Source organism: Rhodnius prolixus, unplaced genomic scaffold, assembly GCF_049639745.1.
Source record: "Rhodnius prolixus isolate KJV_2025 unplaced genomic scaffold, Rpr scaffold_15, whole genome shotgun sequence".
NCBI classification, from domain to species: domain Eukaryota; kingdom Metazoa; phylum Arthropoda; class Insecta; order Hemiptera; family Reduviidae; genus Rhodnius; species Rhodnius prolixus.
The window spans coordinates 6,563,538-6,585,388 of NW_027411605.1; the positions used below are offsets into that span (position 1 = coordinate 6,563,538).

General features: G+C 35.6%; 1 protein-coding gene across 1 annotated transcript; it reads right to left on the reverse strand.

Moving 5' to 3' along the window:
- Positions 1–74: 74 nt before the first annotated feature.
- Cad96Ca (tyrosine kinase receptor Cad96Ca) lies at positions 75–21,850 on the reverse strand. The gene is made up of 10 exons (XM_074129737.1): positions 21,523–21,850; positions 10,817–11,058; positions 9,659–9,974; positions 8,855–9,054; positions 7,979–8,104; positions 7,766–7,898; positions 5,422–5,574; positions 4,896–5,077; positions 3,514–3,653; positions 75–3,010 (listed from the first exon to the last, which is right to left on the reverse strand). The coding sequence occupies exons 1-10, from the start codon at positions 21,581–21,583 to the stop codon at positions 2,644–2,646; spliced, it is 1,920 nt and encodes a 639-aa protein (XP_073985838.1). The 5' UTR covers positions 21,584–21,850; the 3' UTR covers positions 75–2,643.
- Position 21,851: the final 1 nt, after the last annotated feature.

Below are 21,851 nucleotides of genomic sequence, written 5' to 3' on the forward strand. Positions count from 1 at the left end.
ACCGAGCCATGAAGAGAAAAGTGCAGTGGATCTGAAACGGACTAAAACAGGATTTAATATAGAATTAGCATTGGTCCAGTTCGTGAATTAAATATAATTTATATACAGCTAATAAATTACAAAAATATAAATAGTAACAGCAGAATTATTTATAAAAAAACAGTATTGTGTTATCACAATAAAGGTTTATGTATTAAAACATAAAGGTTGGCATAATTCTAAATTTAGAGAGGTCCAATGTGTTACATTAACTGTTCACATTAAATTTACACGAACCATCCAACCTGGTAATTAGTATAAAGTTTACAAAACAAAAACAAAAAATAGCAACAAAACGTCAGTATTTACATATTTAAAAAGCCACTTTTAATATTAAAACAGTTCTTTAGTGTCTTTTAATGGATGAGCAAGAAAAAGTTTTGTGGAAGTCAAAATGTCGTTTACAAAATATACATTTTAGCGAATACCACTGTGAGTTGGTTGTACTTAAGGTTTCACGGAATCAAAAGTTAAATTTAGGTTATAAAGTTTCTGTGACGTGTTTTTTTGTTTAATCTTTTATTGAAATTTACAATTGCAACAAGTAAATGCGGTACATGCTAATACAATGTTAGGATTATAGCTTTAATGGTTTATGTTTGTAAATGCCAATAATGGTAGTGGAGGATATATGTAGGTAGTAAGTTGTAAAATGTGCATAATCGTATCTTAGTTATAGTTGTAAACTTAACCATAGATTTATAAGAATTTGAAACCTTCATTAATTAAAAGTTCCGGTTTTTTTTGTTTTTTTTTTAACTATCTCCAAATCAAAGATGGTTTTAAAAAAAATTATTAGTGCATAACATTTAATTGAAAGAAAATCGGAATAAAGTGGAAAGTAAATAAATAAGTAAATAATATTGCTCCACTTTGAATGCTAGTACTATCGAAAGCGAGTCTCATTCAAAGAGAATATATAGTTTGAACTACATGAACTTTGTTTGTCCTTCATATCACAGACCCAGAGACTTCTTTTCATGATCAACAACATTACAGGTACTTCTTGAAACTGAGACAACTCTATTTCGAAACCTTGAGCTGATCACAAGACCCACAGGTGACTCAGATAAATTAAAAAAAAAGCTTTCTGAAAGTTAATACATGCACGCTAATAATTCAATAAATAGTACATACAAACAAAACACATATATATACATAATACAAATAAAAATTTCTAAAATTAAATTCCATTTGTTATTGCACTATTTACATATATTATTTCATAATCATAAACTAAAATAAATTATCAATTTTATTGTTAATATTACTTTAACAAACTGATAAAAGTATTGCATTTTGTTTTATTTAATACGATATGGCATAGGTCAGAGATTTACACAGCTGTGAAAATGGTGATAGAAAAAGTTGTTAATGAAGGCGGTTCAGTCTACAAGGTAATCCAATTGTCGAGAGTAAAATGAATGAAATTCAGCGGTTTCAGAGAGCTCAATTCACTTGAAGATGTATTGTGTAAAACAACTAAAAACTTTTAAATGTTAACTAAAGGCAGAATTGAAAAAGAAAAAATGCTTAGCCAATTTCCCCACATGAAATTCTGTAGAGTGCCATCTGATTTAGGGCCTGTTTCAATTTCTCACATTTTTAAATATTTATAGTGAATACCCACATTACATTATTTTACTATAAGTTTCACTTTGTCAGTTTCTCAACATTTACTTTGAACTTGATGGGCCACCAATTAGTTCAAGCCAATTAATTTACAGGTTGCATGGGAGTATTGGGCAGTCTGTAAACTGCGTCATTGAAGGCCTATTCCATAATGAACGCAAACATTTATGTAGTAAATATTCCAAGTTCAAAGCAAACATGACCATTACTTGCGACAAGAGTCTTGTTAATAGTTCTTGTCAGATTTTATTTATTAATTTTTTTTAATTACATAATTTTTGGGTATTCATATATTGAGGCCACATTAGGGTGAGTAAATTCTCGAGTGCTGAATCGTTTTCGTTTTTGACTTTTAGAGCAATCTTGCTCTTAAAGAACATACTCACGAGTGGTACCCGTGAGTTATTATTAATAACTCCCATTATTACATAATTTTTATGCGCCATAAAACTTTTAGAAATTAGTTATTGTGTCTTGAGTGCCACTTGCAACAGTTTATACACTTTATATTCAACCCAGTAAAATGAGGGAGTTGGAAACATCTGAACAATGAGGCCTGCAACAGGCATGTCGTGACCGCAATCTCAAACAAAATTGGTAGACCACAGACTATTGAGAATTGATTATTTCTGTAAAGATCAGCTAAGTAAAAATTTAAGTAAAAAGTTTTTAGTCATTAAAAATTTTTTTTTTGTTCATTTGTTAATAAGTACACCAGACTTCTTACCACCGCTTCCTTAAATATGTTAAATGCTTGCAATTAATTTTATTTATACTTTAGATAAACGTTTTCCTATTAATTTTACGATTAATTCCATTAGTCATCTAATTTAATAAATAAAATGGCAGTGAAGTAATGAACTCATAAAGCAGTCTGAGGTAAAGGAATCAGCGTCCTAACCTGAATTACAAAAGCGTTCTCCTTGCAAGACTCTTTTTTTAACTTCAATGGATGAACAAATGTAAACCATTTTAAACTTTCTCGCCGGACAAGGAGACTATATTATAATAAGAATGATCTGGAAATCTTTGCAGTTCAATATAATCGGTTTCTGATAACAGCAACTGCTCCAATAGATCGACTAATTCCGTAAAGTCTGGCCTTTCTTTAGGGTCTTCATTCCAACAATAGAACATAATATTGTAGAGTTCTCGACGACAATGTTCCGGCTTGTCAAGACGATAACCTTCCTTAACCTTCTTCATGACATCCGGCGCTGATAGACCTGGATAAGGTGTACTGCCCAACGTCACAATCTCCCAAACGAGTACCCCGAAACTCCAAGCATCAGATTTCACGGAGAACACATTGTCATAAAGAGACTCCGGTGCCATCCATCTAAACACACAGAATAAAATAATGTTTTTAAGTAGAGAATTGGATACTTGTGTTGGGTGGACTGTAATTTGAATATAATAATCAAGCAGGTTGAAAATAATTAACTTATTTCAGGAAAATTTGCCTTTTTTAACTATTTTTTTTTTTTACTTCTTATTACTGAACCAGCTCGAACGAAGCATTCACTATTTTGCCGAAATATAGACTGTGCAGAGTTATAGTTTCAAGACTGGAAACCATTTCTCCTAAAGTAAACTATTATGATTACTTGTAGTATATAATTTATAGTTCATAATAACTTAAAGAGTTAACACTATTTCCTGCAAGTTGTCAATGTTGTATTTTAATAAGCCGCAAGTATTTATCTAGTAAAAAAACTCTGAAAGCTCCTGGCTGGAAAATTGGCCAAAATTTTTCTTCCTCATTGGCACATAACAAGAGAAAATAAAGAAAAAAGAGATGTTTCGTTTCATTTGAGAGTCAAATTAGATGAAAAAACCTACCTAATGGGAAGTCGTCCTTCTGATTTCCTTTCATAGACATGGCTGCCTATTATATCTCTGGCGAATCCGAAATCCGCCACCTTGCACGTATGATCTGCGCTGACCAATATATTCCTGGCAGCCAGATCTCTGTGTATTATCTATAAACAAATCAACAGGCAAAACTGAGGAAATGTACCATAACTGGGTGCTTCATTGGCTGAAATATCGTTGAACTAAATTCTTAAATGTGCGTATTAACAGAAAGGGAGCTGAAAATTCTATTGAATATCTAATTACATCTCTAAATAATAGGAATCTGTAGTAAACACTCGTACGTCTATCTACAACACTCAAGGCTCTTAACATTTTGAATTCGTACTAAGTTTTCTGAATTGGTATTAAATTTTAGCAGGTTTCACCAAACGTTTATTATAATTAAGTTCCATCTCCCATTTTAAGAAATCCATTTAACTCTAAATAAAAATTATATTGATTCTAAATAATTGGAACAGTTTTCTAAAGAGCGTCTTAGTGTTTTGATAATTCTTCCATCCAAGGGGTTCAAAAAAAAAGAATTTTTAAAGAAACAATTCTTTAAAAAAAAGTAACAGTGTCTGATTAAAAGCTGTTAGTTCTTACAAACTAACTAAAAAACGCAAGAATAAGCGAGATGAATACACCCGGAAAGAGGAATTATGTAAGTACATAGATTCCCGGCAGTGTATCTCGCACCAGGAAGAATTATGGCCGCATTTTAATGAAACTGTAATCAGCAGAAATCAGGTACGAGGAAGGGAAATGTCAGAAATATAAGAAAATAATAAGGTGGTGGACTGATGCGCATAAAGGGAAAAACAAAGAAAATTGTGACAAAAATTGGACACAAGCCCTTTATTTACTCTCTGAAATTTGAAGATTTAACATCTAAAAGCAATTAATCTTCTCCTAGTTTACCTTTATCAGGGCAGCATCCCAACAATCTCACCACGTTCGGATGAGGATCCAGTAATTTCACACAGGTCAGGAAAATTATTTTATACTTTCGTTCCGACGAAACGACTTTATATTGACATGTGCCTTAACTATTGCACTCCTGGGATAAATTATAGACCTCCACCGCTGAGTGAATCGTGAAGCCGTCTCAGTCAAGGGTTGAGGTTGACAGGAAACATGAAAGATAAAAACTGCCAATGAGAGTATTCAGCTGAGCGAAAAGGCGAGAGTAAAACTTCTTGTAACGAGCGCAGAGATTAGGTTGGCACTGTTAGGTTGGACTGAGTGGTTCGGTTAGAGACAATGTACAGAGCAACGGTACTCAGGTGTAGAATTTTCGATTGTAGTGCTTGGAATCGATAGTTCTTGAATAGAATAATAACATTAATTATTAAGATGAAACTAACCCCTTTACTAGATAGAAACTGCATTCCTCGGGCGATCTGGTAACAGAAGGACGTGAGATGCCTCGATGTCAAGGTATTGCTCTTGCCGTGCATATTGTCATAGCTCCTGGTGGCTCGCGAGTTCCTCAGAAAGCTCTGCAGCTTTCCATTTGAAACATACTCCATTATTACGAATATCGGATCTAAAAAAAAAAGAAAATCGAAACATTTTAATTACTGTAGAAACCTGTAAAATGTACATAAAGACCAAAATGAGATCAAGTCATACAAAACAGGTTATTCTAAACTGTTACAAGTAAAATAAAGGAAACTCTGTAACAGAAAATAAACGAGAGGTAGAATTAATAAAGTATAACTTTTAATTATTAAAAAGTCAACTTATCTTCTCAGTTAACTGGATTTTATTTAACTTGGCATTACACCCACACAGATATATAGGATAGGGAAAATTAATAAGCCCTGTTTTTAAATTCTTTGAAATTTGAAGATTAAACATCCAAAAGCAATTAATTTTCTCCTAGTTTACCTTTATCAGTGCAGCATCCCAACAATCTAACCACGTTCGGATGAGGATCCAGTAACTTCATTACTTGCAGCTCCTGCAAGAGATCAATTCTCTCCCGCTCACCGGCGTTCTCTTTCAACGTTTTCACAGCCACGATCGTCGGGCCATCTTCTCCTGTAAACATCCATACACAATATTATTATGATAGAGGATTATGCCCTTACACATTTATGAGTGCAGTCAGTATACAGAGGAATGAACAAATTATTTCTAGTAATGGGTGTGCAAGCTAAACGTTATATAAGTTGATATTCACGCCATCAGTTGAATGATAGCTGACTATTGTGATTCTGGGAATAGATAGACCGAGACTTAGTGAGGGGTAAGGAGATGACGTGTTTAGGGCACCTAGGAGGTTATTCGACGTCCTCTGCCCTTCTTAGAACTCCCCTATAGAAGATCTGGGTAAATTGTTTGATCACCTGGAGATGAAATAGGATGATTGGTATCATCATCTCGTACCCAGAAAGGGCACGATAAATCTATTTGCTTCCAGGGCAGAAAACGTTGCTGCCACCATGTCCACCCTTAATCTCAGACTTAAAAACAGAATACTCTAGATGTAGTCTGAGCATAAACTACAGTAAAACGTTCGCGGCAGACTATTAAATATTTCCAGTCTTGCTCTAGTAAACTTTCATATATTATTAACTCTTGTTAAAATATTAATCTATATATATAAAAATGAATGTGTGTCTGTTTGTACTCGATAGATTCAAAAACCGTATATCCAATCGCCGTGAAAATTTGGGAAATTATTAGGTATATCCCCGGGAAGGTTTTTGCAAATTTTTTCTAAAATCAGAGTTGGGGTTCTAGGTGCACTCGAATAAATATCCCAAAAATATCAAAATAACATTTAATTAGTAATATTTGTTAAAAGTGTAACCATGAAAACCATGAAAAACAGTTTTTTGCAATTATTAATACGAGAATAAATTATACCGAAGATGGTGGAAAATCCATTAAACTAAAAGAACTCAACAATACTATTGACGTTGATAATCGTTGGGTAGTACCATATTCTCCATTACTACTAAAAACGTATAACGCACACATAAATGTTGGGTACTGCAATTCAGTGAAAGCTATAAAATATATTTGCAAATATGTGAACAAAGGAAGCGATATGGGAGTGTTTGGAGTGGAAAATACAACTGCATCTAACGATGAAGTCACCCAATATCAACTGGGACGCTTCATAAGTAGCAATTAGGCTGTATGGCGTATTACCTGTATATCATTTTCCATTCATGAACGATATTCAAGGTTGTTCATTTAGCTGTACATCTTGAAAATGGACAGCGTGTGTATTTTACATCAGAAAATGTACGTGCAAGAGCAATGTCACCACCGCCAACAACATTAACTGAATTTTTCACATTATGTAGAAATGCTACCTTTGCAAGGACACTACTGTACTCTGAACTAGGGGTAATTTTATTGTTAATTTTCATTTCGATGTATTGTATACATTTGGTCATTAATAAATTATGTTTGAGGTATCAAAACTGCCTTTTTGTTCAAACACAGCAACGTGTGAACGGGTACAGCTAGTATTAATTAAAATTAATGAAATAACTAAATTTTAAATTATTGATTTAAATATTAATTAACTTAAATATATATATAAATTACATATTAATAACTCATTAATATATTATTAACAATTGGTACGGAATCAAAATCGTAAAAAAATCGTCTTTTGCAGAAATAACCTAGATATTCAAGTAAATCCCTTGAAAGAATTCAAATATATCTAAAAACAAAACAAAAAAAACTAATACACTAATTTCTTTAAAAATATGAGTCTACCTAAGTTCACGTCTACCTAGGCGGCTTCTCATTAAAAAAAAACAACAACAACAACGGATTTACAACACTAGGTTAGCCTAGAAAGGAAGGTAAACATACCAGCTGCTTTTAGCTCTGTTAGACCAACTGTTAAAGCTATATAAGAACAAAATTGTGTGTTTTTCAACATTACGCTTATTCGTGCAGTTTTTAACTGTATGATCCGAGCGGTTAGAGGCGAGACCTGCAAACCTAATGTGTATTGTGGTACTGGGTTCGATTCCTAGTCTAGGCCTTGGATTTTATTTAATGGTTAATATGAGAACTTCGTAGAAAAGTTTGTTGGCTAAGTCCGGACAGCAAAATGAACGCATAATTCTTTAATTATTTTAGTGCTAAAAACTTCAAACTCATCAATACAACTTCAAAACGAATGGATAATTGTTTGGTCTTTAGACTAGCTGGCCGTGACAAATGCCAGTGAACAAATGGAATAACAGCCCATAATTACCACTAATGTGTTTTGCCTCGCACTTCCACACCTGTCCAAAACATCCTTCCCCCAGGATGTTGAACACTTTCAGCTGATGTCTAGGAAATTCCCAACGATCTTGAGTCTTTGTAGGAGGTGCCAGCGATGTATCCTGAGAGATAAAGGAGAGTTATTATTATACGAAATCTGAAAAAGTGGACGAATGTAAAAGTATGGCCTGTGTTGAAGTACCTGAGGAGCAAAATTCGGTCCTAGTTCCGTGTCCCAAGCCGTGTAACGGTTACTGAACGCTCTCGGACCTCGCCAGTGATGTAGCACCATCGGCTCCTCCGTTACGCCATTGGATGCCTTCTTTTGCTGCAACGACATGCAAAATGTGCATTCTATAAAATTACAGTTATCTCAAATAAAATAATTCAATTAATTTAAGCCATTAATAAAATAAAGAATATAAAATATGAAGAGAAGGATTTCCTTGGAGCCAAGGTTTAACACAACCAAGGAATGAAGTAGTCAGGACTCAAACTAAGAGCTAATCACAGTCTTGAGCCAATGGTTTCATTAATAGCGAAGGACTGCCTTTGAATATCTTCCTCACAAGAATTAAAACCGCAAAGAGGTTTTATACATTTATGGATATTTAGCCGAAAATAAGGAAATAAATGTGATGATTGTGACTTATAGTCTGTGCCTAAACAAGTTGGCGAGGCAGGAAATGAGAAAGTCAAGAACCTGGGCAAGCTTCCCCTTTATGTGGAGGTTATGCAGGACACCTCTTTTAAGTGGAGGAACTCAAAACTGATATTACAGATGAAATCTCAACCGAAAAACTTGATACGAATGAAATACTCCGTTTCTTTGGCAGCCAAAGAGAAACTTCTCACTCTTAAAAGGATATGAAAAGGAAGGAAATTGCAATGGACACTCTGACGATCTCAGCTGTGTCTCACCATTCTTTTATTTTCATATTACTGGATTATCTTCCCAAGATGCTGTGGCTATGAAAAACTGCACACGCCCTCGAAATGCGTTAATTGTCACGGATACGTGCTAAAAAAGAAAAACCCGTCTCCGCTTTGAAAGTGACCGTTATTGCACATAGCTAACCATTTCCTCTTTGCTGGGTTTCTTCTTTGTGCTGCAGATCTTCTTCCTGAACAGGTAGATGACAATGGTGGCCAATGCGAACAGAATGCAGACCAGAGTGACCGGCACCACGGTGAGTGCGATGTCCACTACGTTGGGTCTGGACTGGGTTGGCTGGCCTGAGGCCAGTTCCGGCCTCTGTGATGAAAAGTCGTCTAATTCTGTAACGAGTGCAAAGTTATTGTCGTAAATATATAGATATATATATGTGTGTGTGAGAGAGTATTTAAATATATATTTAAACACATATATGCGTGGAATACATTAACAATAAAGCAATTTTACAAACTAAAACTAGGATTCATAAAGTAACCTACTTTTCGAAAAAAATAAAAAATCGAATTACATTTATTCCAAAAACCATTTAAAACGGGTTTCGAATATTTGTAAAAAGTAAAGTTCATCTTTTATAAAATAATTTTCCTTATTTCAAATTATTAATTTTTTTGATTCACAAACTTCCGACTTTTTTTGACCAATAAAATAAACTTTTGAAGTTAGAAACAAATTACTCTTAGATAATATTTCAGATATTTGCATTTATTTTAAAAATATAAATATAAGTTAACGAACGTATTCCATTTGTAAACCCGGACATTCGTTATCCGAAGCAATTATCCCAGTGAAATGAAAACAAAAACAATTATTCTGTTCTAGCCTAAATGAGGAGGGGATTTAGAAACTAAAAGTTGTGTGAGTGATCTTGAAAAGGCCATTCACTGATATCAGCTGTCCGAAATCTAAAAGAGAATTTCAATGTGTCACCTGGTTGTCCAGTAGTTGACTTAGAGTTGGAAGGTGGACTAGACGAAGAGGAAGCAGTCGTGGCTGCAGTGCTGGTAGTAGGTTGCTGTGTGGTAGTGGATGCAGGAGGTCTGGATTTGGCGAGTACTGTCCTCAATGGCGGCGCCAACATAAGAGGTGGTCGGGGCATCGAGTCCGGACTAAACTGCAGAGGCACCTGGGCTGGCCTAAGACCACTAGCTGAACCATCCTTGGCCAGGATAATGGCCCAAACTGCACTCTTCTGCGTCAGCTTTCCATCCGTAACTGTTACATACAGGAACACATTTTCGCCAGCCTGCAAGAAAATTAAAAAAAACAAAAAACTTCTTTTAAAGTATGCACTTAGCTACAGTTATTTTGATGAATTGTAAGGTAATCAGCTCCAGATTTAGCGGAGAAAACTAATGGATGATGGTGGACCTGCATTTGGCACAGTCCGAGATGGGAGGGTCCTGAATCCTTTGGTAGCATTGCGCAAGTATGTCAAATAACTTACAGCCGTCAAACAAGAGGGTCGCATGTAGGAGGAGATTAAGTTCAATATTAACTACTCCTCTTATTTTACCCATAAGCATTACTTCAACAAGGTATTGGATGACCTTCTTGACAGTAAAGTACAAATGAGCAATTACTTTGCGGGCAGGAATATCCTGTGTAGTCAGGCATGAGAGGGTACAGTGAAACAAGGGCTGGACTAGTGTGGAGAAGAAAACCTCAAACTTTTAAATAAGTTCATCCTGGAGTACCTCACCAGACTTTGATTCTGATTAAACAGGCAGCTTCAGGTAATCCGTTAAGACTCCTAAAGGTGCTACAGCATACCTTCTAAATGGCTATAAATAAGTAACTCTCAGAAAATATCTTAAGAGGCTGCACCTTAGAGGATACAATGGGGAGTCCACTATTCATTCTGATTCCTCGCTGGGTAGTAATTCATAAACCCAAGATGCAGTTTCAAGAGATATCTTCTTCCAGAATTTGAAATTTTTTAACACTATGGAAATTTCAAAATCAGTTTACTTTTACGCTAAGAATAAAATAGTGTTTCCAACATGTTGCAGTAGTTGTCACAGTTCTAATTAGATATATTCAGTTACGGTAGATAACTCTAGGGAGTAGGAGAAATGATGAGATTACCCTGCCGACAAGAGACTGGTTGGTGTAGACCACGCCGGTACTGTTGTCAATACGAAAGGGCAGAGGTCTGGTGTCGTTGATTTCCAGATTGTACTCGTTTAGTCGTTCTAGTCCGTACACCAGATGGTCTCCCTCGGTGTCACTGCCATACACACGAGTCACCACCGACCCGACAGGCTCTGTTTCCTGGATCTCCCATTTCCTGTTCAACCTTAACACAGGAGGCGCGTTGTCCAGTTCACCTGCAATAGAAACAATAATTTAATACATAGTTCTTTGTTTAAAAGATTAGTGCAGTAATGGGTTTGCGTGCAAGTTTAGTAAATAGCTATGATTTGCTAGTTTATGCAGTTTACAGTTGGCTGACTGCCGGCTTTCTCTAGTGCTCTTTCAAACGGAACCTGACGTCATCAGTTTCCACTCTGATTTCTCCCTCTTTCTTAAAAGTTTATGAAATGAGCAAATTCGTACGGCAATACAAGATCGGTGCAGCCCTGAGACACGGATTTAGGGGGAGCCAAACCTCCTTCCCCACGAACTGGACAACACAAGACATTTTGACGACAACAAACAGTAGCATGACGCACTAATTGTTGTGAGCAAAACGCAGTTCTCTCAATAGAATACATTTTTAGTTTTATTATTTTAACATTTCAACTAAACAACTTCTTTTTCCGATGTGTCCAATACTCAGCGATTTCACCTTGTCTGTGACAAGCATATAAAGTGTATCTGCTGACAGCCTGTGCGAACTATACTCAGGCTTCAGTGGGCCGGTCAGACGATCGCCCGAATGGTCTCAGTCTTCACCAACAATAGCAACGACTGTGCCTTCGGTCCATCGGTGTTACAGCAACCCTCCTTGACAGTGCACCAGTTACAGGGTCATACCCAATTTAGACATAGAACTTCGGAGAACAGGAACTCCCCTCCTTCTGGGGAGTTCTTTTAATCAAATATTTCTGGAAAAAAAGTTTCGAGTCGAATTTTCACACGAACCTACGAACACAATAGGTGATACAAGATGAAAGAAAATCGTTCGAGCAGGTTTCCATAAAATCTTGGGCACTTTTCTTTTTCTAACTCACTGTTTTAGGTACTCGAATAAAATAAAAATTTAAGTTACGAGTGATTATTCTGGTTTTGTGAGTTCAAGTCTTCACATACAGACCAGTTGCTGCTAAAAACCAATTTTTCGTTATGAAAGACGTCAATTCTTTTATTTCCGGTGATAATTTTGACATTAAGAACGGGACACGATTGCAACACTTTGTAGTAAAAGGCGCGATAAGCATAAACTTGACATTATTATTGCTCCCGGTAAATCGATTTCTGAATGTTTTAAAGATTTCATGAAAATAGAGGCAATGGTTTCCCCAAAATTGGGAGTGCTATCCATCCTCCTCTAATTGACACATGTTCCCCGATATCCGTCAGATTTTCTGCTCGGAGCAGAATAATTTGAAAAACATTCCCACCTCCAACTGAGTTTGTGACTTATGATAACTTTCAGTAAATTCCAAATATGAGGAAAATTTTGTAAAAAAAAAAACCTCATGTGGAGGGGCACCAGAAGGACCCCCAAAGTTCTGTGAGGCAGCTCTTCAAGGAGCCATACTCGGGCATTGTTGGCTCGCCCGTGGGAGCGTCAGTCTGAGCTGACCAGCTGTGACCCCCGCCCCGAACAGCGCTACCTCTATACCTGCTGCACCGTTATCCGCCACGACCTGCTTCTCACTACGCACGCAGCAACAGGTATTCTAGACCTCCTACATCTACCATCTTTGCGAGCTTCAAGTGAATCAACGTCAGTAGTTCAGCTTAGAGCAGGTTTTTTTAAAATTAATTGGCTCTATTTTTGTCAGCCATCTACAACGGACAATTCATCTACAGAAAGGAATCTACTGTGAGCATTCACATGACCTCTTCCGCCACGATCTTGTTCTCTCCCAATACCATGGAAATCCTCAAACCTTTTGTTAGTAAATAGTTTCTTAGCGAAAAGTTTCAAGCCAATATGAAGGCCTAAAATAAATGGGTACAATGTAACCCATCCACCAACCTATAAAATGCAGAAAACTGAAAGTTACAGTCTATTGGAACCGAGAAATAAAACCCTGAAATTGACTTTTAGGGAAGACATTATTGCCCACTAATAACTCCGTTTCAATACACTTTCAACACGGAAAATGTTTCAACCCAAAATAACACACGCAGAATTTAAAGAAAATCAATGGAAATATTTTTCTAAAAAAAAAAAAATCGATAAATACTAAAAAATATGTACACTTCAGTACAATTGATTTTTCTAAAATTTGGAATGAATCTATTATTTTATTTTTGTTTTTAATTTTTTGAAATTAAAGTTATAGATTTCCATGAGTTTACACTGTTTAATGAATGTTCGGTAGTTTTGGAGGAAATCTCCAGAAGTAAGGTTACCCCCTGAGAAAGGTTACTTTCGATTGAGTGATTTTGAACGCTACAAGACGTCCTGTGATCCCATGGTGGTCCCTGAATGGTTTTCAAGTTACGAGAGTACTCATTTTTTTGGACTCAGCGGGTATCAAAATCTAATCTTTTCAATAATGTAGAAAATTAACAGCACGATCGCAATACGCGCTCTTCTGACTGGCGCAGACTCTTCACTCTAAATGCATATCAGAAAAATTCAGCATCAATACCCACTGAATGAACTGTCTCAGAAATCTTAGAGGCTGTCGCTCCCCTGTTTTTTTTTTTTTTTTTAAATTTAAGGCGTATCAACATCTGAGACTGTTGACGCACGGAGCTTTTTACAGTGCACTGCCCGCTTGCGGACCCCGTTTTCCAGTTACAGACAACACTGCCATCGGACAGTAAGCGGTAAGAAACTCCTAGGAAGAGAAAAAGCTAAGAGCCGTTGGACCAAATTTGAACCTAGGATCTCCGTACGGTAGCCAGTACGCTGAATACTGAGCTAGTCCTTCCTTATTGGGCAGTACTGTTTCCTTTGACTCCATTTTAATAACAGGGTGTAAAACTTTCACAACGGCCTGGCATTTAAAGCTTCACTAATGGACTGCACAGTGTATGACTAATCGCATAACCATGTGTGCAATGTAATCAGTGTAATCTTCGACCGGGAACAATTTAATTTACGAGAAAAATTAGTAAATAAAACTAAAGTAGTTTTCAGGCGGAAAGCGATCATTCATTTCATCGAAGTTCCATCTACTGGAAAGCGAAAGTTCAGCAGGCTGTTTACAGCGAGAACAGTCCTTCATTAAGTGACGTCATCATTTCACTATCGGTTAATGACGTGCTGTGTGGACATTGTCGAGAGTAATGTAAAGCAAATAGTCACTTTAAAAACGATTATAAAATCGATTATACTGTACGTTCAAGTACGTACAGTATACCAAGTTAGGAGTATATTTTTAGGAGTACTTTTTTGAAAAAATATCAGAAAGTGAAATATAATTAATTCCTTCCGATTAAGGAATGTTCTCGCTAAGTTATTATCCGGTCTTCCAGTGAGACCATCGAAATATTAAGTTTCATCTTCGTGTTATTTTTGGGTTATTTCGTTCACTCCCACCAACCACTTTTTTTCGGACTACGGGGACCTTAAAATGGGCATTTACAGCGAAAACTCGTTGAAAAAAGGATTGCAATACTTCCCCTAATTCGGCGTAAGAGAAAGAAATCATTCTATTTTACCTAATTAAATGGTAATTCAAATCAGTAAAGGGCCACAAGTTCATGTTAATCAACTACCTAAATATCAATGTATTCCATAATTACTAGTTCGAGGAGAAATCAATCACTACCAAAGGAAGGAAGGACCTTGATAAAGATTTGTTTTCATCATGTGAAGGTCTATATGATGAGTTCCGGGATTGACTATGACGTCACAGTTTGGAGTGTAATAGAAGAGAAAGCTGGACACGTTGTGCGTGAGTTAGTTGGTAACACTGACCATCTTACTTCCTCACTGCTCACCTCTTAACAATGCTGTTATATTATTAACCAAACTGTTAAGAGTTGCCATTGTGTTTGTAAACAGATTATCGCATAGCCTAATTGTGGGATAATCGGCTCTCTCCATTCACTTTCCCTTCCCGGACGGTCTCCTCACACACTTCCCAAGGTCGGTCATGGAGTACACTCGATTCTCACACCCAGTTAGATAATGTGATGCCTAATTTTCAGGTGGCCTTTACGTCCAACTAACACAATTAGGTGTCATGAACGGAGGCGACTAGCAAACATACTTTACTGTAAACTTCTCATACATACTATTAAGTAAGATCCAAAATCTACTATACCAGGAATCGAACCAAGTATCACAATACCTCTCAGCTTTGAGGACCACGCCTCAAACTGCTCGGCTACCGAGGCGTCTCACACCAAATTGTTTCAATTATAAATCAAAACCTGTCAATTCATGTGACTTTTTAACCTCGTTCGATGAATCAACAACATTTTTATGGCTTGGTTCATGTAACAACGATATGTAAGTTCTATTCAATCGTGGAATCCGATCTTTTAAACGTTGGCAAGTTTCTTCAGCACTGGCGATTTCCCTTTTAGCTTCGATTATAGCCTTCTCGAACATAGTGATAGCAGTTTCGGAAGAACGAAGACTGGCCTTAATCATAGACTTCTTATACTCTTCTCGAAAAGTTTGGTATCTACATGTCACGAAATATCTGTTGCGTGCATGCATTAGAGTACCTATGTCCAACGATTCTGTCTCGAATAAAAGGGTTCAGACAAGAAAAAAAAACAATCATAATTGGGCAAGTAATCAACCTAAGTATGAAGACCAATAAAATCTGGTGTTTTTATGGGGAAATTTTCGTGAACGGTGAGAGCATAGTGATTCCAGAACGAGGAAGGTGAGAGATGTGTGGTGGCAACACTGCCGGAGAGGACGCCACGAGGTGAAAGTAGGAGAGACGGTGTGCCACTAACCCACTGTAGGGCGACACACCCGGCCTTGTCCACTATCTGCGCGCGGGCATCCAGAGCGTCCGTTTGGGGGGGGGGAGCGGATCTAGTAAGAAAAGGAAATGGCCGGAAGTCGGGAAAGGGACCCTTTAAATACAAAATTATTGCTACTGAACAATAACATAACTGATCGTGACGAGTATAAAGGGAATTCTTTCGGTCAAACATTCTTTTTGTGCTTTCGAAAATTTTTGTGTTTCATTTTAATGAAGATAGTATAAAAAACTATAATTTCAGTAAAAAGTAAACATGTCTCAGAAGTGTAAAGTTTGAAGAAGTATCTAAATTTGAGAAGCTTGAAAACTGAAGTATAAGGAAGTTGAGCGAGAATGCGTAGAAAACATTACTGGTTATTTCCACCGGAAACTCATTCATCCAACACCGAACATTATTCAATTCTGTTTGAAATGTTTGACGTAAAATGTACTTTAGTGAGGTTAGTTATAGACTTAGATAATGAAGTGGGGCTCCAGAGCAGCCGCAGATAGTGTCTGCGGTCGAGCCAGGACACCGCAGGCGACCACAAAAACATGGATTCCCAACATCTAGCAGTTCTATTTAGTAAAATCTAAATGTAAAGTTTTGCTATTTATTTTCTACGACATTGTGAAAGTGGGTCAAAGACAGATTTAGGTAAATCTCTAGGTTCTGACTTTACTAGCAAGAGAAGGTATAAATATCTTTTTTAAGTCCCCCAAAAATCTAGATTAAATAAGTTAGTATTAATAATCTTTAAGTTGCAATGGAATTCAGCGAGACTGCGCACTGTCTCAGCACCATTCCTTGAAAACGGTTAAATCTGTCGTATTATTTTTGTTAATAGCTTGTAACGTTCAAATAAGTGCAATTACCATTACAGTTTAGATGGTTAGTTTATGGAAGCAGTGATGACAGAAATAAGTTTTCAGAGAATCAGAATAAGTTCTTCAAAATGGTGCACGAAACATGGAACGCTAAATGCGTGAAGATAAACTACAATGAAACAACCTCCATACTAAATTATTAGTAAACAACTTGTACTTCAGCTGAGGGAAACTCAAGTTTCACAAACTAGCCACATCCGGTGTTACAGCTACATGTAACATCAGGAAACTTTTAAACTAACGCCTGGTGGAGAAACGCTGTGGTGGAAAGTAAAAGCTGCAAAGAGAAAGTGGAAGGTTGCAACACCATAACCTTTTCTTATTTTCATTTTTGCAGTAAAACAGCTAGTGACTCATTCCTCTACATGTCAGAGTAAATTTCTGAGCATTCAGTCGTCATCTGAATAGGTGGAAACGGCAATTCAAAGAAAGGTTTTTACTGTATGCGTTTACTGGCAATGTGAATTCGAAGGGAAAATAACAGAAGATTATGGTCTAACTTCAACCTTCCAGGCTTTCTTTAAATATGGATTTTGCAAGAAATGTTAGCTGCCTTCAGTAATAGAAGAAGTTTAAGGGAAGTTTGACGGCACAGAACCCCTACTTAAAGCCAATTAATAATTTCAAAGCAGTATGCTTCCATCTACTTAAGTCATTCATTTATTACTGTTCATTATTTTTGGTGACTGAATCATAGTTTCAATAGGATGAAAAATAAATGCCAGTTTCAGTCATTATAAACTTCATTATGCCGAGCTTTCGATCTAGGGACTAGGTCATCTACAAGGCTAATTTACAATATACTGTTTTACATCATTAGAGGGTTGGTGTGTCTTCTGTCTTGTCTTGTCAGAAGTGACAGAAGGCACACCAACCCTCTAATGATATAAAACCCGTATATTGTAAATTAGCCCTCAAGATGGCCTAGCCCTAGGTCGAAAGTTCGTCTGAAATTGGCATTAATTTTTCATCCTATTGTCATTCATTTAGATGATTCACACCTCTTTCTAGAGATTTCATCGAATTCACCAAAATTAGCGACATGATTCTTGAAATCACAAAATAAATGACTTTTTTTTTTAGAATCCCTGCCGCACCAACTCAAATTGCTTTAAAACTGATTTTTCTTGATTGTAATGGTGCAACGCTTTTCTTAAAACTTAGTTCCTTAATTGCATACAGATCTATAACTGTTACTGGAGATTGTTTTTCACAGAAAATTTCATTTAAAGACACTTTTGGGGATGGGCCAGACATGACTTTAATGTGCCATTTTAAGGCAATTGTATAGTCGCATATTAAAACTGTCCGGTAGGACAGTTGTATAAGGGTTGATCGTCAAAAACTGCACGAAAAAGCGTAACGTTGAAAAACACCCAACTTCGACAATTTTTTTCTCTTTCTCTATAAAAGATAAAATTCCCAAATTTTCTTTAAAATACAGGGCAAATCCTCCTTTATAGCTGTAATTTTTTTGCAACAACCCAGATCTAATAGGTTTCGAGAAAAAAGTTGCCGAAAATGAGCAAAAACGACTTTTTCAGAAAATGTTGTTTTTCTTGTTGTTGTTGTTGTTGTTGTTACCTTTTTTGTAAACTGCGTAGCGCCCAAACGCGCGAACCGATTTTCATGAATGAGATGTCATTCAATTCGGAATTTTATGTAGATGTGCCTTTTGGGGGTCTCGTCGCTGTACATCGAATGGGAGAGGAGTTAGCCCCCTTTATGTAAGGCCCCCTCCAAAATTATTATTACTAATTACTCTGTAAATCTTGGCCCGATTTTGATAAAATTTGGTAGGATGATAGGGTTAGGGCTCCCCAACGTAACATTAAAGCGACGATCTGCTCTTACACTGGTTAAGGGGAAGTATAACAATCGTTTCAAATTATCGACACATGAACCGATTTTCATGAATGAAGTGTCATTCGAATTGAAATTTTGTACAGATTTGCACTTTCTGCAAAACTCTCCTCACAAGGAGGGGAGTTTGCCCCACCCAAGTAAGGCCCTTTCTAAAACTATTATACCAAATATTTCTATAACGCTTAGTCCGATTTTGATAAAATTTAGCATGGAGAAGTGATTAAAGCTCCTCTACTTGGCTGTGAAGTGCTCTTACACTTAAAAGAGGAAGTACTGCAATCGTTAAAATTATCAATGGGTGTACCTATTAATGAATTGTCGTTCGATTCAAAATCTTTGCTTCTTTGCCTTTTAGGGAGAAGTACTGTAATCGCAGTTTATTTTTCTTACTTCTCTTAAAAGGAAGTACTAAAATCGCAGTTAATTTTGCTTTTTCGAACAAATAACTTCCTATTTAATTCGAAACGCTTTCTCAAAAAAATTGTTATTGAAGATGGCAACTATAATCATTCTTTAAAAAGATCTCTCCAGTGGTAGTTACGGTTCCGACTTAACACCTTATCAGGTTATAATGATAGAATTGCTTATTCCAAATTTAAAAAACATCTGTAAAGCAGATATGTAACATTGCAAAATAGACAAAAAGGAAAATCTATCCAAAAGGTACAAAAATCTCTTTAACAAAAACTTACAGTTTAAAATGTTAAGTATAAGGGTTGATTAAACGCCAAAAGGTACACAAATCAGCAAGTACCCAACATTTCATTCATGCTTAGTTGATATAATTTAAGTAATTTTGCTACATTAACTTTTCCTTCACATTTTTTAGAATTTATTAGATGTCACAGACCCTTATGCTGGCCACTTCATTTACAATATTATTTTGTTATAATTATGATAAAATGTATGTTATATCTTCGTTTGTAAATAGGTAATTTGTTTTAACTCTAATCCAAATTATTCTTCGGATTTATCTTTAATATGCCCTTTATTCTGAGTAGTCATATGTACATGCATGTTAAAGTAGAAAAAAACCAAGTCAGAGTCGGCTACTGTTTAAATTTGAATCAAGGATTTAAAAGAATATTTCAGTCTTGAATCCGTCTTACCCAAATATTCGTGAGCACAAATAACACACAGTTAATAACAAGTAGATTATTCAACAACAATTATTCATTTCTCAATAGTAATTTAATTTAGCCCCCTAATTTTCTTATAGTAAAAAAAGGAATAATTAGCTGTCCTAAAAGTATGCATATCTTATTTATTTTATATTACATATTTACAACGTTGCGAGAAGAACAGCTACATTGAGAGTGTAAATGAAGAAAACTATATTATTTGCGATAAAGCCAGATAATGATTACCTATTACTATAAACGTTTGACTACAACATAAAATAACGATTACATTAATCGAAGAATGAACTTAAACCGACGATTTTTATAAAATAAAAAATAAATAAAATAAACAAAATCATTGGTGTATGTTGATGTAAGCATTTTTTTAAAAAAAGTTATTGAACTTTTTAGCCTGATAATTTTTTTAATTTTTTATAACGTTTTCTTTTTAACCTGTATCATTATCATTAGATATTAAAGTCAATCTACAGTAATATTTGAACAAATATTTTGTAGATGAAAATGGCCAGCACAAGGGTCTGTGACATCTAATAAATTCTAAAAAATGTGAAGGAAAAGTTAATGCAGCAAAATTACTTAAATTATATGAACTAAGCATGAATGAAATGTTGGGTACATGCTGATTTGTGTACCTTTTGGCGTTTAATCAACCCTTATACTCAACATTTTAAACTGTAAGTTTTTGTTAAGGAGATAATATACAATAATTGGCCTTCAACATGCCAAAAAACAAAACATATTTGAAGAAAACCGGACGACGGTGCCACTTTATTGTTTCATTTTAATTTTTCTTCGTTGAAATTTCCCAAAAGCTGCCGAAGAGTTCCATTTGAAGTTGGACGAGACTTATGTAAAGCCATCATTACGGTTTGTAATTTTACTCGTGAAGTATTGTTCTTACTTCTAAGTGAACTGTTAAGTCACTTTCTTTAGCATCACCATTTTAGTAAATAGTAAAAATCCGAGTTACGAAGTAAAACATGAGCAACTTGATTTAAGCGTGCAGTTAGGAGGTCGTTGTAGGCCACTCGTTTAAATCTCTGCACTGACTAGCAACAGGTGGGCACTCTTTTTCACCTCTATTCCGACCAAAATTATTCATTTTCATTTGCCTTTACTTCTTTTTTTTCTGTTTCAAAATTCATTTAAAAGTAAAAGGGTTTTGTAAAGGATTCTGATTTTAATTGACGTTACTGGAATAATGACGGCTAAGTCCCTGATAACCCAAGCACAAAAACATTCTTTACATAAAAATTGGTTTTAAAAACGCATGAAGAATGTGAAAGAAAAGAAATACCGGAGTTAATTTTTAGAAACCATTAGGAGACTGGATTATAACCATGTCAGAGCCTACTGTCTCATTAACTTGATGTATTAACGAGTATAATAATTAGTCTGCCCAATTAGTTGTTCAAATCTCCAAAACTAAGTGAATCAATTAATTCAGTATCTCAATCAGTCGATATTAGTTTGTTTCCAAATACTGATAGAATGGTCGTGCACAAACTATTTTGAATAATTACAAAATTTAGGTAACTTGCTGTATTTCAGTATAAACTATTTAGAATTAAAATTAATTTAAAAATGAAAAACAATTGCTTTAGGAGAAATTATCAATGTACCTTCTGTCATCTTATTTTAGTAATAATTTACCTTATATTGCATTCCATTAATTGCTCTTAATGAGTTTACTTCTGTGATAGATCAACAGATCGGATAGTATTAACACAAGTGCAAAAACTCATCCAATCTCAGAGAATACATGTATAGTATCTGCATTAATTTAAAATAAATAGGTATAATCATTTGTTAATATTAAAATAGCTTGATAATTAATTACCGATACATGTGGTGATGAAACAGAATATTAAAGCTGAATTCCAAAAAAATACAGACAACATTGTTCAGATGAGATTTATGAAGAAGACTTGTGGCTACAATGAACTATCCAATAGATTAGAGAAAACTTGAAACTTTATTCCCAATAACACAAATTCTAAGGCTACTTGCGGGCCTAACCGCGGCACTTCCTGCCCCACACAATCAGCGCACATCTGTTAATCAATGTTTACACACAAGAACTGGATACAAAATGGTACAATTCCAAGGTTTGCGTTTTGACGTACACTTCGATCTCCATTGACTTGGCCTGACTAGCCTACTGGATCT

What these genes read in the sequence shown, in the direction of transcription:
- Cad96Ca (XM_074129737.1), bottom strand. Translation starts at nt 21,583, where the DNA reads ATGTTGTCTGTATTTTTTTGGAATTCAGCTTTAATATTCTGTTTCATC. An exon ending in AACCCAGCAAAGAGGAAATG is followed by an intron (nt 8,105 to 8,854) that starts GTTAGCTATGTG and finishes ATGTCGTTGCAG; the next exon opens with CAAAAGAAGGCATCCAATGG. An exon ending in GAAGGACGACTTCCCATTAG is followed by an intron (nt 3,011 to 3,513) that starts GTAGGTTTTTTC and finishes CTGTGTGTTTAG; the next exon opens with ATGGATGGCACCGGAGTCTC.